Raw genomic sequence first — 15,275 nt, 5'->3', positions numbered from 1 at the left:
CTCTCTGTCTGTCTGGCGAGCGCATGTGCCCTATAGCGAAAACCTCTCCAACAACAACAACAACAACAAACCCAAAAAACAAAAAACAAACAAACAAAAAAGAAACAAACAAACAAGAAGAAATAAACATTTTAACAAATTGCTGAACCTATCGACAACTCAAAAGAAAGCAAAATCTTTTTTTTTTTTTTTGGAGAGATTTTCACTGTAGGGCGTGTGCGCTCGCCAGACAGACAGAGAGAGCCATAGAGACAGAAAGCGAGAAATCACCCCCCAGGGGGGATGGTCACGCCGCAATCCCTTCTCCTCCATTCTCCTCTCGGGATCTTGGGCACGCACGCACACGCGCCCGGCGTGAGTCTCAAGCCACCGGGTCCAGGACACGAACCGCGGTCGACTACGTGGGAGTCCAGCGACATAGCCATTACGCTAACTGCTGGTTCCCAAGAAAGCAAAATCTTTAAACTGGGTAAACAAAGCAGAGTTAAAAAAAAAAGTAACGTTTTACTCAAAAGTCATAAAATTCTATTTCAAAACCAGTTCAGTCTTATATAATTAATCTCTCTTCTGCAGTGTTACTGTGGTCCAATCTTTCCATTTAAATCCTGGAAGTTAACACTCAACGTTATTATCGATATTTCTTGTACCTAGTATTAAGTTGGTCATTTTCTTGGTTGCTTTTTGTTCTCTTATTTCTGTATTTGTGTCTTTAGTTTTCCTGGTAAAGCACTCCTTTCAGAACTTCCTGAAGAGCTGGTCTGGTGTTGGCAAATTCTTTCAGATTTTGATTATCTGAGAACGTTTTTATCTTTTCTTCCCATATGAAGGAAACTCTTGCTGGGTACAGTATTCTTGGTTGAAATTGTTTTTCACTTAACACTTGGACTATGTGTTCCCATTCTTTCCTTGCTCACATTGTTTCTGATGAGAGGTCTGATGTTAGTCTGATGGGATATCCTTTGAAAGTAACTTGACGTTTCTCTCTTGCCAATTTTAGTATCTTCTCTCTGTGGATTTGGTCAACCTGGCTATGATATGCCTTGGAGAAGATCTTCTTGTGTTGATGCTATTAGGGATCTTATGTATTTCTTGGGTCTGGATATTTGGAGACATTCCTTTTTTTTTTGGAGAGGTTTTTGCTATAGGGCGCATGCACTTGCCAGACAGACATAGAGATACAGAGAGATAGAAAGCGAGATCTTGCTGCAATCCCTTCTCCTCCATTCTCCTCTTGGGATCTTGGGCATGCATACACATGCGCCTGATGTCAGTTTAAGCCACCGGGTCTGAGACTCAAACCGTGGTTGACTACGTGGGAGTTCAGCGATCTAGCCATTATGCCATCAGCTGGTCCCTGGAGACATTCTTAATCTTAAAGTACTTAAATTTACCCAGCCATGGTGGTGCATGTGGAAGGGGCACTGACGTGCAATGCTGAAGCCTGTGGGGAGGCTCTGGCTTGGCGTCCTGAGTTTACCTGAACACACCGAGCACACCTGTGATCCTAGTAGGCTGAGGGTAGGGGAGAGGATTGTGGTGTGAAAACTCTTTTGAGGGTGCCTGTTTCTATGTCTCTGTCTCTCTCATGAAAGAAAAAAAGGGAAGAAATTTCTTTTAAAAATGTTAAACTTGGGTGCCGGCAAGTGGTGCAGGGGGGTTGCTGGATCCCACATGGCCAACTACGTAGTTCGAGCTCCAGAACCGAAAGCTTGGAAAGTATTCCAGGCGGGTGTGCGTGCATGCCTGAAATCTCGAGAGGAGAGTGGAGGAGAAGGGATAGCAGTGTGGCCATGCCACCTGGGGTACAGTTTCTCACTTTCCCTGTCTCTTTCTCTCTCTCTGAATGTCTTTGCTTTCTCTCTGTTCTCTCATGGAAAGAAATGAGCACAGACACTAAGAAAGTGTTCTGAGTTATTGTGGGACCTAACGAAAGGATATATATATTTTCCCCTAGGGGAAGATTAGCACGTTATCTTATCTGCTTCTTTATTATATTCTGAACAGTATTTTTCTTTTTCTTTTCTTTCTTTCTTTTTTTTTTTTTTGAGAGGTTTTTGCTATAGGGTGCATGCGCTTGCCAGAAAGACAGAGAGAGACAGAGAGACAGAAAGTGAGAAATCACCCCCCAGGGAGGATGGCCACACCACAATCCCTTCTCCTCCATTCTCCTCTCGGGATCTTGGGCACGCACGCACATGTGCCCGGCGTGAGTTTAAGTCACCAGGTCCGGGGCTCGAACCATGGTTGACTATATGGGAGTCCAGCGACATAGCCATTATGCCAACTGCTGGTCCCTTGAACAGTATTTTTCTTGATAACCAGAAAATAATCTAGGAACTCAGCTCAGGACACCTAATCAGCTACTTCTGGCATGTTGACCTTGGTATCTATTTAATCTTCCAGGCCTTCAAACCAAAGTAACTCTAAGGTAATGTGTGTGAGGCGGTTACATGACTTTTGGAAAGGGTCCCCAGCCTCGTGACATTCCAGGAAGACCTTTGCCTTTGTCTAGAAGAGTGTATGTAACGCTCTTCACACAACAGCGGTTTGCACACCTTTTCATGGATGTTCTGAACCTTGCACATAGACTATGGACACCACCCTCAATTTCCGGCTGGGACCCCTCCAGGAGAGATCCTTGTTCATATCCTGCCTTCAGGGAAATAGCCCAGTAATGTGGGCTTGGTCCAGATTTCAGTTTCTTTCTCATCGTTCCTTGTCCCGCTCTCAACCCCAGGATTATATTGTAGCTCTCACTGCCCGTCTCACTATTTGACTATTGGAGATGCTCGTGTGTTTTGGATTCTGGAAAATTCAGTCATTGCAGCCAAAAGAATTCCAATGATTTGGCTACCAATGGGGTGTGTGTATGTCAATGTTACCTTTTTTTTTTTTTGTATGTGAAGGAAAATATGTTACTGAAATTCTAACCAAATATTCTTTCTTTTTATTGAAGCTCTTTCCTCTGCCTCTCCTCTACGTTGGAAACCACATCAGTGGATTATCGAGCACGAGTAAATTAAGGTAGAGCGTTAGGGGAGCTGTTTCCCTCACGTCCCTGTAATAGAACAAAGACCAGGCTGGGTGTTTGAATATCTCACGTAGGCTATAGATGGAAGACGATAATATTTAGTAATTTAGGAAAGGGAGGTAGGGTTTTGAGTTTCATTTGACAATGATTTTAGTAATGTTAAAAAGCTTTAAAAAAATTTTTTTTTGTGGGCGTGGCTGGACAGTGGCATAGCTGGACAGCTCAGTGCTCTGAGAGGCTGGCCCAAGTGGGAATGCTCCAGGTTTGTGTCCGGGGATCTCTCTGAGTACACCAGGCCTGTGTGGGCCCCTGATCCAGGGCTGGCTGGAGCTGGGGGTGGACCACAGCGTCAAGACTCTGTTGGGGGTGTTCTCTCTCTCTCATTTTCTCTCTTTGTGGTTTTCATGGAAACAATAAATAAATAAAGATGTATTAGAAAGCTTTATTTACTTTTATTCTATTCAAGTCAGAGCATGGAATATGAGACCCATAGGTGTCAAGGTAGAAGAGGTATGATTTATCCAGGTCGGCCGTCTGTATGAATGTGGTTTTGTGTAACTTTTGGTTTCACAACAGCAGGAAGTCTCTGTCAGATTTGGTGTAGGAAAAAATAAGTGACAGACATTTTCAAGTGCATGCCTTATATACCTGATGTTTACGTCTGCATTCATTTAAGTCCTTTGATTCCTTTTTAAAAGTCACTATTGAAAATGAAAGTGGAGGGACCAGGAGGTGGTGGAATGCTTATGTTGCTAGACTTCCACGTAGTTGACTGTAGTTCAAGTCCCGGACCTGGTGGCTTAAAACTCACACAGGGTGCGTGTGCGTGTGTGTGTGTGTGCACTCCCAAAATCCTGAGAAGAGAAAGGATGAGAAGGGATTGCAGCGTGATCATCTCTCCTTGGGGGTTATTTCTCACTTTCTGTCTCTTTGTCTCTCTCTGTCTCTCTGGCAAGCACATGCACCCTATAGCAACAATCTCTCTTAAAAAAAAAAAAGAAAGAAAATGGAGAGCCAACCTCATGGTCTGGTGGTTAGAGGGAGCTATCTCCCACACGAACAACAGCGCAGTTCGAATTCAAGCCCTGGTGGCTCAAAAAACATGCTGTGTGCATGCGTGTATATGTGCCCAGAATCCCGACAGGATGGTAAAATGGAGAAGAAACGCTTGCAGTGTGACCAGCCTCATTTATGGGGGGTGCTTTCTTTTCCTTTTTCTCTCTGGTGAGCAAATGTACCCTTTAGCAATAAAAGAAAATTAAAAAAAAGAAAGAAAGAAAATGAAAACAGAGGTGCGGAAAGGGTATGTCACCCTGTAAATCAGAAACTGGGTGCAAAAGGAGGCCAACCGAATGCACAGGAGCGAAGACCGACACGGGAGAAAATGAAGTCTGTGGAGGATGACGGAAGTGGAGGAAAGCCTGTGTGTAGAGTCGGAGAGCAGACAGGGAAGTGATAGACCCGAGCAGGATGGGATGGGAGGTTAGGCCTGTGGTCTTCCACGCTTGTTTGGCAAGCACAGAGGGTTGTGAAAACAAAATGTGAAATAACGGTTTAGTGATACATTTGTGTTCCTCAGAAGCCTAGGGGAGCTTCCCGTGCTTGGTTCTGCTGGACAGGGCCACAAGTTCCCATGGTCTCCTCTGAGTGCACTTGCAGCCTTGGAGGATGGCTTCAGGGACTCAGACCGCCCACCCTCTCCTGGGGGATTCCAGCCCTGGAGGATGGCTTCAGGGACTCAGACCACCCACCCTCCCCTGGGGGACTCCGCCCTGTGGCCGAGGGTTTCTCAGGCAGCCTGAGGGCTTCTTTGCAGAAAAGAGGGGGAGCAGCCAGTGAGGGGAGGATGGCTTGTTTGGGGGCGTGGGATATGTACCCTTATTCTTTGTATTTCCCATCAGCTGGTAGTTGATTATCAAGGCTTGATCAGAGTCAGGTTTCATTTTTCACACAAGATCAGTTTATTGATGATGTTGGGGGTCTTTCTACCTTATGGGGCACTTAAAGCTTTATCCTATTCATTTTTTTTTGAGAATCATTTATTTATTTAATTCCATTTGTTATTGTTATTTATTTATTTGACCAGACAGAGACAGAAAGAGAGAGAAAGGGAAAGCAAGAAAGCAAGCCACCAGGTCCGGGACTTGAACTGTGGTCAGCCATATGGGAATCTGGTGCCTTTAACCACCACACTACCTGCTGGCCCTGCCTTATCCTATTCTGATATTAAATTGACCAATTCCACTTTTAGTGTCTTTTGGTGGTCAGTAGAGTCCCTTCATTAGAGAGTACACCTAATGGTTGGAAAACCCATGAATGTTCATGGTCGACATTCATTATTTATTACAAATTGCAAAATGGTGACCATCTTCGATTATTGTCAGAACTTTCTCAATAAAGACAAATTTTCACCAATTCACACAGGAAAGGCAAGATAAGAGCCTTATTCATAAATATTCAGAGTAATGAATTAGTGTCCATCCTGTCATCTTCAGTGGTGAAGACTGTTTTTTGTTTGCTTTTCCTTTTTTCCAGCCATTATGAGTGGTTGGAACCCATTATTATTTATGTGATATATGTCCTTTGTTAATTAGAGTTTTGCAAATATTTTATTTCTGTCTGCGGCTTGTCTTTTAGTTTTTAACATTGTCTTTCACAGAGCAGAGGTTTTAATTTTGATGAGATTTCACAATCTGTTTATTTAAAAATTTGTTTTATTTATTATTATTATTCATTTTGACCAGAGAGATACAGAGAGGGAGAGAGAGAGAGAAAGCAAGTGGTCTGGGACTTGAACCACAGTCGGCCATGTGGGAGTCCAGCGCCTTAACCACCATGCCACCTGCCGGCCCCCACAATCAGTTTTTTCTTTCATTAATTGTGCTCTTGGTGTGTTGTTTGACACTAGATTTTCTCTAATGTTAATCTTCCAAAAGTTTGGTAGTCTATGTTTTATTTTTTGCCGTAGGGCCTAGGCACTCATGGAGGAGAGAGAAAGTGAGAAATGCCTCCCAGGGGGGATGGCCATGCTGCAGTCCCTTCTCCTCTATTCTCCTCTCGGGACTTTTGGGTGTGCAGGTGCACTCACACGCTCTTGGTGTGTTTTTCAAACTGCTGGGTCCAGGACTGGAACCATGCAGTTGGCCATGTGGGATCCAGCTGCCTTAACCTCCACAGTTTATGTTTTACATTTAGGTCTATAATATACTTTGAGTTAAATTTTATAAAAGCTATAAAGGTTTAGTTTGTGACTAGGTTTAGTATTTTGTCCATTTATGTGAGCACCATTTGTTGAAAAGACTATTCTTTCCTCTTTGCTTTTTTAAAATAAAAGATTAGTTGATTTTTTTGTGTGGGTCTACTTCTGGGTCCTCTGTTCTGTTCCACTGATCTGTTTGTTTAATTGACTTGCTATGTTTCAATTAATTCAAGAAATGTTTCTTTCGATGCACAAATTGTCCCACCTCAGGTCAGTGGAACCCCTTTGAATTGGCTCCTATGTTTTGTGGCCCTGGTAGTCTTTGATTACTTCTGGCAAATTAAATATATATATACTTTTGAACTTACTGAAAGTGATGAATCTTTTAAAAAATGTTTGCTATGGAGGACCAGCAGGTGGCATGGTGGTTAAGGTGCTGGACACTCCCACATGGCCGACCATGGTTTGAGTCCCGAAGCTGGTGGTTTGCTTTCTCACTATCTCTCGTTCTCTCTCTCTGGTCAAATTAAAAATAAATGAATGAATAAGTAAAATTAAATAATTCTTTAAAAAAGTTTTCTATGCGGTGTGTGTATACTTGCCAGAGAGAGAGAGAGAGAGAGAGAGAATGAGAAACCATTTCCCAGGGATGCCCCACTCCTTTCTCCTCATTCTCCTCTCAGGATTTTGGGCACATAGGCACAGGTGCCCAGGATGTCTTTCCAGTCACTGTCCCAGGACTTGAGCAGCACACGGTCGGCCACGTGGAATCCAGCCACCTTACTATCATGCACTGGCCTGTCTGAAAATGATCAAACTTTTAAAATTGTTGCTTGCTTTGAAAATGGCAGTTTAAGCCAGTCTCATAAGACATCTTTTCCTCTCTCTCAATTTGCTAGAGGGTGTGTATGCTTGCTGAGGAGTGAGAGACAGAGAGAGAGAGAGAGAACTCCCATGGGAGGTGACCATGCCACCATTCCTTCTCCACTCCTCCTTTCTGGATTTTGGGCACATACAATTGCCCTGTTTGTTTTTTCAAGCTGCTGGTCCAGGATTCGAACACTGTCATCAGCCATGTGGGATCTAATCACCTTCAACACTGTGCCACTAGCTGGTTCTCACAAGACTCGTTAAATGTGGATATAAAGTTCTCGAAACTTCTTTCTGCCCCTGCTGTCTGGGTGCAGTGTCATTGGCCACGTGACGTCTGTCCTCAGGTCTGTCAGGAAGGTCTGCCCTCTTCCCTCGGAGGCTGGCAGCTCTGGCTTCCCACAGCTCTGGCTCGTGTTTCCCAAGCCACGTCTGGAAGGAACTGGGCCGTTGCAGCCCGGGCAGTCAGGTGGCTGTGTGTTGAGGTGTGTCTGGGAATCTCGGGATGTTAGGAGAGGGTGAGAGTTCTGAAGTTTTTTTGTTTTTATTTTTTTAAGGTGTAATTTTATTATTTCTTCCACGAGCCAGAGAGAGAAACCGGCAGCCTCAACTAGTACTTCACGCCCTGGTCCCCCCAGCCTCAGTCAGCCCCAGGTCACCAGCAAGCGTGAACCCACCGAGCACATGTGGAAAGGTCCCCAGATGCGAATCCGGAGGGTCCCCATGTGGGTCAGCCTCACAGAGCATTGTGGTACCACCGTGCCACCACCCTGCCCCCTCTGAAGTATACAGTTTTTCTTTTTCCTTTTCTTTTCTTTTCTTTTCTTTTCTTTTTCACCATAGAGTGGGTGTGTGGGTGTGCTCACTGGAGGGGGGGACATGAGAAATCACCTCCCCAGTGGGGATGACCATGCTGCAGTCCCTTCTCCTCTAATCTCCTCCAGGGATTTTGGGCATGTATGCACATGCACCCAGCATGATTTTCAGGCTGCCAGGTCTGGGACTCAAACTGTGATCGGCCATGTGGGAGTCTAATGCCTTAACCACTTTGCTACGTGCTAGCCCTAACCTGCCCCCTCTTAAGTATATATTAAAAAGAAAAAAAGAGTTGGTGGCATGATGGTTAAAGAAGCTGAATCCTACGCAGCTGGTGATGTGGTTCAAGTCCTGGACCCGGTGGCTTGCAAAAACACCCTGGGCGTGTGTGTGTGTGTGTGTGTGTGTGTGTGTGTGTGTATGTGTGTGTGTGCACCCAAAATCCTGAGAGGAGAATGGAGAAGGGGTTGCGGCATGGCTGTCTCCTGTAGGGAGTGATTTCTTACTTTTCCTCTCGCTCTGTCTCTTTCTGGTGAGAGCATACACCCTATAGCAAAAAGCAAAGATGAAAATAAATTAGATTCAACATCAGGAAATTTTTTTTTCTTTTTAAAGAGAGATTTTTCTATAGGATGTATGTGCTCAACTGGAGAGAGGAAAGACAGGAAGCGAGAAATCACCCTGCAGGGTGAATGGCCATGCCACTGTCCCTTCTTCTCCATTCTCCCCTTGGGATTTTGGGCATGCATGCACGTGCATTCAGTGTGTTTTAAAGGCACCGGATCTGGGACTCAAACCATGGTCGGCCTCAGTGGGAATCCAGCACATAACCGTTATGCCATCTGCTGGTCTCATTAACATTTAACGGCTGTTAATACATCATCAGCCTGATTTGTCAATGGGCGTGTCAGTTCACATGTGAACTAGATTTAGCACGATCTTTACAGCAGTTGGGTAGTATGATGTTTGACATTGCTGATAAGTAAAAACGATATAGAATTATTTAATCTTCATTTCGTTTTGCTCTTTGATGATTTGTTAGTGATAAATGTAGGAATTAAGGTTAATTCCTTATATTTAATATGAAAAATTCATGGGTTTAATTAAAATGTAAGCTAGGTGAAAACCAAAGCAAAGCCAACAGACGTGCGGTGTGTGATGTTACCCTCGATCTCTCCTGACAGCTTGCCGATGTTCACTGTGCTCAGGAAATTCACCATTCCCCTGACGTTGCTCCTGGAGACCATCATCCTTGGGTGAGTTGGTTTTCCTCAGTCCCTGCAGTGCTTCCCCACTCCCTGTGTTAGTTTTACCCAGAGAGTTCTTGCCATCCAGCCATCTTTGCCAACAGTTGGTCTGAACTGTTCTTTGCAGTAACTGACGAACAAAGTATTTACTTTAAAGTAGTTGCCTGGGGGCTGGCGTAGTGGTTAAGGAGCTGGATCCCACATGGCTGCCTCAGTTTCTCACTTATTCTCTCTCTTGCAAGCACATGTGCTCTATGGCAAAAATCTAAAAAAAAAAAAAAAAAGAGTTGCCTGTTTCCATGATTCCATAAGACCTTAATGAGGGAATTTTTTTTCCAATAAATTTTATTTTAACTATTTTTTTTTTTTTAGAGATTTTTGCCTTAGGGTGTATGCACTTGCTGGAGAGAGAGAGAAGAGAGCGAGACAGAGACAGTGAGACAGTAGTGAGAGGGAAAGTGAGAAATCACACCCCAGGAGTGATGGCCACAGCTCAGTCCTTCTATCTCCATTCTCCTCCTGGGATCTTGGGCATGCACGCACACGTGCCTGGCCTGAGTTTCAAGCAACTGGGTTCAGGACTTGAACTGCAGTTGGCCACGCGAAGTCCAGCAATGTAACTGCTATGCCATTTGCTGGCCCCGATGAGGGATTTTTTAAATTGTAGCTTTACATAAATTGTAGCTAACACATGTTTGCTGGGGGACCAGCAGGTGGCATGGTGGTTAAGGTGCTGGACACTCCCACATGGCTGACCACAATTCAAGTCCTGGACTGGTGGGTTGCTTTCTCACTTTCCTCTCTCTCTGTGTGTCTCTCTCTTGTCAAATTAAAATGAATGAATAAATAAATAAATAAATCTTTAAAAACATACATGTTTGCAGTAGAAAATTATAATAATTTAGAAACATCGCTATGCAAATATAAATTTGTTTCCTGAACCAGATGGAATATTCACCAATTTTGAAATACAGAAGGTAAACTGTCCAGCTAAATGATATATGTAGGGACAGGAATGTAGAGTGTCAGAGAAGTAAATTCTGCTACAGTGACTATAACATAATATCAAAAAAATTAGTGTTTGGGACCAGCAGTTAGTGTAATAGCTATGTCGCTGGACTCCCACGTAGTCGACCGCGGTTTGAGTCCTGGACCCAGTGGCTTAAACTCACGCCGGGCGCGTGTGCGTGCGTGCCCAATATCCTGAGAGGAGAATGGAGGAGAAGGGATTGCAGCGTCGCCATCCCCCCTGGGGGGTGATTTCTCGCTTTCTGTTTCTCTGTCTGTCTCTGTCTGTCTGGCGAGTGCACACGCCCTATAGCAAAAACCTCTCAAAAAAAAAAAAAAAAAGGAGTGTTTCTAAAGTGGGTATAGAGATTGCTCATCAGAATACTCAGGCTCACATCCAGAAAGGTAATTCTACTGTGAAGATTACTGAGTAACAAAACTTAGTTGATAGTTCAATGTTTTAAACCCGAATATTCAATTTTCTCTTAAGCTCTGGCTGCTCAATATAAGTCATACAAATCAGACCTCCGGGCAGGAGCCCTTCCATGTTTTGCTCCAGCAAACTCTAGTGAGAACAGAGAAAAACTAGTTTAGAACTAGATGAAGAAAACTGCTTAAGAAATAAAGGACATTTGGTCTAACTCACAAACCCTTTCAGGGCTTCCTCTGTGCGAAACATTGTCTGTTAGATTTTTAACTCTGAAACCGTTAGTCTGTTTGGTTTTAAAAATATAATTTATAATTAGAATTTGTCTTCCCCTCCCCCTCATTTCTTATTGATTGATTATAGGAAACGGTATTCATTGAACATCGTGGCCAGTGTCTTCGCCATCGTCCTCGGGGCCTTTGTAGCAGCTGGGTAAGACTTGGCACCGTTTCTGCTCAATGACTTCTTTGTGTCCTTGACAATAGGCCCAGGCCCTGCTCGTGGTTCATTTTCCATCTGGCTGCAGCTGAATTGAGCAGCTAAGAGACAAATCTGTCCAAGTTAAAATCCCCATGTGTCCCTGTGAAAGTCAAGCTGGCTCTTACGGTGGCCAGAACATTTCTGAGAATGAACAAAGAGATCCCTGCACAATATTAATACAGCTTTTCTTCATCAAATCAGTGGATTGTTTACTTTCATTACTGAACGTAATGTAAAGAAATATAAAATCTATGGCGTCTCTATTTTAGAAGTTCATAGGTCTTGGAATAAAAAGAATAGATTTAGGGCAGCTTGTGGCCTGATGGTTAAGGGAACCAGATTCTGTATGGCCACATGCGGTTCTAGACCCTGCCTCGTGGCGTGGAAAACACACCGGGCACATGTGTGTGCATGCTCAAATTCCTGACAGGATGAAGAAATGGAGGAGGAGGGACTGGTTTCTCCTTCTCCTTCTATGTTTTTTCTCTCTCTCTAGCAAAATTAAAAACAAAACAAAACAAAGCAGATTTATAAGGCCCTGGCGTGCTGCTTTGTCCTTCTGTGGCACCTTAGCTGTCCATGTTCCCAGTGGTGGGATGGGATTATATGTATTTGTGCGTTGGGGATGGGAGCCAGCACTGAGGCAGGACGCCTGCCTCGGTCATTAATATGCACCAGCAGGACTGAAGACTCTGACTTCATGTGGAAGCAGGTGCCCCGAGGGAGAAGGCACTTCTGGGGAAGGGTCACAGTGGACTCCCTCCTCCTTCTTCCCTCCTCCCCAGTGGGATCTTTGGGGCACCCGTGTGTGCATACGTGCACACTCACACTTGCCTGGAGCAGTCCTTAAGTCACAGGGGCCAGGACTGGTTGGCCATGTGGGATCACCACGGCCATGGGCCCAGCCCCAGAACGAAGCCTGGCACCTGGGGACTGTAACTGCACACGGGCATGAACCACAGACAGGAATCGAAGCGCCTGATTGTAAGTGCTCCCGCCTCAGCCATCTTAGCAGGAAAATGGGAGGTAGAGAGTTGTGCACTGGCTGTTTGTAAATTTTTAAAAAATTAAGCAAAAGTTTTAGGACCAGCAGGCATCATGGAGGTTAAGGCAGCCGGGATGCCACATGGCTGACTTAGTGGTTTGAGTCCCAGAGCCAGCAGCTTGAAAATCCTGCCAAATGTGTGCACGTGTGTGCCTAAAATCCCAAGAGGAGAATAGAGAAGAGAGGATTGTGGAGTGACTGTCTCCTCCGGGGATGATTTCTCACTTTCTCTCTGTCTCTGTCTCTCCAGTGAGCACATGTACCTTATAGCAAACTTTAAAAACATTTTTAACAGTAATTAAATAAAAGAAAGAAACTTACTTGAATGAAGGGAAGAAAAAAGGTTAGAGGGATTTTAGTTAAGCTTTTTTTTTTTTTTTGAGAAGCTTTTGCTATAGCGCACGTGTGCTTGCCAGAAAGACAGAGAGAGAGAGACAGCGAGAAATCACCCCCTGGGGGGGATGGCCACGCTGCAATCCCTTCTCCTCCATTCTCCTCTCAGGATCTTGGGCGTGCATGCACACGTGCCAGGTGTGAGTTTAAGCCACCGAGTTTGGGACTTGAACCGCAGTTGACTACATGGGATTTAGGGCCAGCTCATGGGAGTCCAGTGACATAGCCCTTATGCCAACTGCTGGTCCCCAAGTCCTTTTTTTATTTTAAAGAGAAATTTTTGCTATAGGGCACGTGCGTTTGCTGGAGAGACAGAGGGACAAAGAGACAAAACATGAGCAATCCCTCCCCCGGGGGGTAGCCATGCTGCAATCCCATCTCCTCCATTCTCTCAGGATCTTGGGCACACATGAACACGTGCTCAACTTGATTTTCCAGCTATCAGGTGCAGGACTTGAACCACGGTCGACTCTGTGGGAGTCCAGCAATGTAACCATTACGCCATCTGCTGGTTCCAGCCCCAAAGTCTTAGTGCTTTGTCGAGTTTCACTTCTTTTCTGTGCATTCATGTGTGTAAAATATTAGTACTGATGACCTTCCTTTGCTCCTGTTCATGCCTTTTGCCAGTTAAATTCGCAGGCCCCTGGACTGAACCTGAGAGTGTGCAGGAGTAGCCTTCCCTCCGTGGCCATTTATGTTTATGACTTAGGGCATGGGTCTGGGGCTGTCTGTAAGGATCATGTGCGGGAGGGCACACCGCACAGTGGCTCACCCGTTGGCCCCCCTCTCGTCCCTATGTCCTATCCTCCCAAACGGTTTTATACAGGTATTGTTTCCTTACAATGGAAATCAAAGAGAAGATGTTTGAAAGGAAGAAAAGAAAGAAACCTTGGGAGATTTGCGTACGAGGCATGGATGCCTGCCTTGCCTTTTCGGATGGGCGGAATACTGTCTGGGCACCAGATGGACGTGTCCCTTCCTCATTTGACTTCCCTTGTCCCAGTCACCGCCCAGCTGTCCCACATCGGCTGTACCCTGGGGGTGGCCTTGTTTAATATAATAAGCAAAGCCACTGGGTGGGCTGGGCAGACCATGCCCCGTAGAAGAGTCGGGGTGCGTCAGTCAGGCCCAGTTATCTGTTAGCTTTGCACTTAACGGAAGATGACTCTGTCCCCCTGGATTTAAGCCCTTGGGGATTCAGTCAGCTCCACCTGATGGCTGGGTTTTTGCTGAAGGCATAGCAGAGACCTTAATCATTCATTGCTGGCATGGGGGGAGGATAAGCCACAGAAAAAGGAGTGAGCAGCATTTCAAATCGGTTTATTAGGGCATAGTAAAGCAGGAGGCTCTGAGGTCAAGCTGCGAGTTTCTGAAGAACCTCCTCCTCTTGTGTTTTGCCTGCCAGTTCCGACCTTGCTTTTAACTTGGAAGGCTATCTTTTCGTATTCCTGAACGATGTCTTCACAGCAGCAAATGGAGTTTATACCAAACAGAAAATGGACCCGAAGGTACCAGATCCTCTCTGCTGTGGCTTTTAGGCTTTGCCATCTGACCCTTGAAACGATGTGAAAAACAAACGCGAACGTATGCAGTTGGCGTGGGATTTATGCCATAGCGTCCATCAAGGACTGCTTATCTCCAGTTACCTTGTTGGTGGACGTTCTTGTTACTCCTAGTCTTACAAAATGTGAAGTGAAAGTTAGATGGGAAAGAAAAAGATTTCACTGTTTAGATCAGCAGAATGTATAAAGGGAATTAAGGGCACATTGTTTTTTTTTTTTTTAACCATCATCCTTGGGGATGAAGGCAAAGTCAGGGGTCAAGACGTTTATTCTGAGAGCACTAGTTTGAGAGTCTAGACACAAGTTTCACCACGTACCTGGCCGCGGCAACTTCAAACCTTCTCCGTTCCTCAGTTTCCTCATCTATAGACGAGGTCTTTGGAATGGCCACTTCATAAGGCCCTGTCCAGGAATAACTGTTGCTCCTGTCCCTGAGGGGCAGGGGACAGATGAGTGCCATCTTCCCCAGCTCGGCCTCCCTCGAGTCCCGCTCCCCTTGCCCGATCCCCAGCTGTACCCGGGGCTCAGAGGGCCAGCCGGCTGTCTGCGTCTTTGTTTCAGGTCCTTTGTGTCGAGTGATTCGAGCATCACTCTGACCCACAGGCAGTTGCTTTATCTGTGTTGTTTCCCCCTATATGGCCGTTTTCTTTTTTTTTTTCTTTTTTTTTTTTTTTAATATGGTGCAGTTTCATAAAAACAGCTTATTGCCTTTTGAGAATCCCAACATATCACTTTTTTAAGCAAATGTTGGGGAGCTGGGGTAGCCCCTTTAATGAAGGTAAATACTGAATATCGCTTTTTAATGGAAGGAGCGGGTGTATTTAGGGAGTTCTGTTTACATGAACATTTTTCGTCATCGTTTTGTTCTAAAGTTCCCAGTTCGAATGTTAGAGAATAATGGGACCTTGGCGGCCTTCCCTCTACCCCCTTTGTCTGGAGTTTCGGTGTGAAGCAAATGTTGATTCTGGGATCACAGTAGAGTTGGAAAGACGCCTTTTACATCAGAAATTTGCTGAAAAAAGTATTCCAGACATGTTGGTGGGACGCACACCCTTGCTCTGCGCAATATGTGTTGGTTTAAATGGCTCCAGGGAGCTTGAGCTTCACAGTTCTAAAATCAAGAGGACTTCTTTTTTTTTTTTTTTTTTTTTTTTTTTTTTTTGGGGGTTGGGGAAATACGGGGTGTTTTTTTACAAT

The 15,275-nt window shown here is 44.9% G+C and overlaps 1 protein-coding gene across 5 annotated transcripts in view; it reads left to right on the top strand.

Moving 5' to 3' along the window:
- The window catches only part of SLC35D2 (solute carrier family 35 member D2), a 78,784-nt gene that overhangs the window by 21,877 nt on the left and 41,632 nt on the right, over positions 1 to 15,275 (top strand). For all 5 annotated transcript variants that reach the window (XM_006139832.3, XM_014591947.2, XM_014591906.2 and 2 more), the window contains exons 4-7: positions 2,957 to 3,024; positions 9,101 to 9,172; positions 10,962 to 11,030; positions 13,922 to 14,024. In XM_006139832.3, coding sequence (XP_006139894.1) covers positions 2,957 to 3,024; positions 9,101 to 9,172; positions 10,962 to 11,030; positions 13,922 to 14,024 — 312 coding nt within the window. The remainder of the gene's footprint in view (positions 1 to 2,956; positions 3,025 to 9,100; positions 9,173 to 10,961; positions 11,031 to 13,921; positions 14,025 to 15,275) is intronic.

Source organism: Tupaia chinensis, unplaced genomic scaffold (genome assembly GCF_000334495.1).
Source record: "Tupaia chinensis unplaced genomic scaffold, TupChi_1.0 Scaffold000007_1, whole genome shotgun sequence".
Lineage (NCBI taxonomy): Eukaryota > Metazoa > Chordata > Mammalia > Scandentia > Tupaiidae > Tupaia > Tupaia belangeri.
Note: the sequence above shows the minus strand (reverse complement) of the source record. Positions and strands in the feature narration are given on the sequence as shown.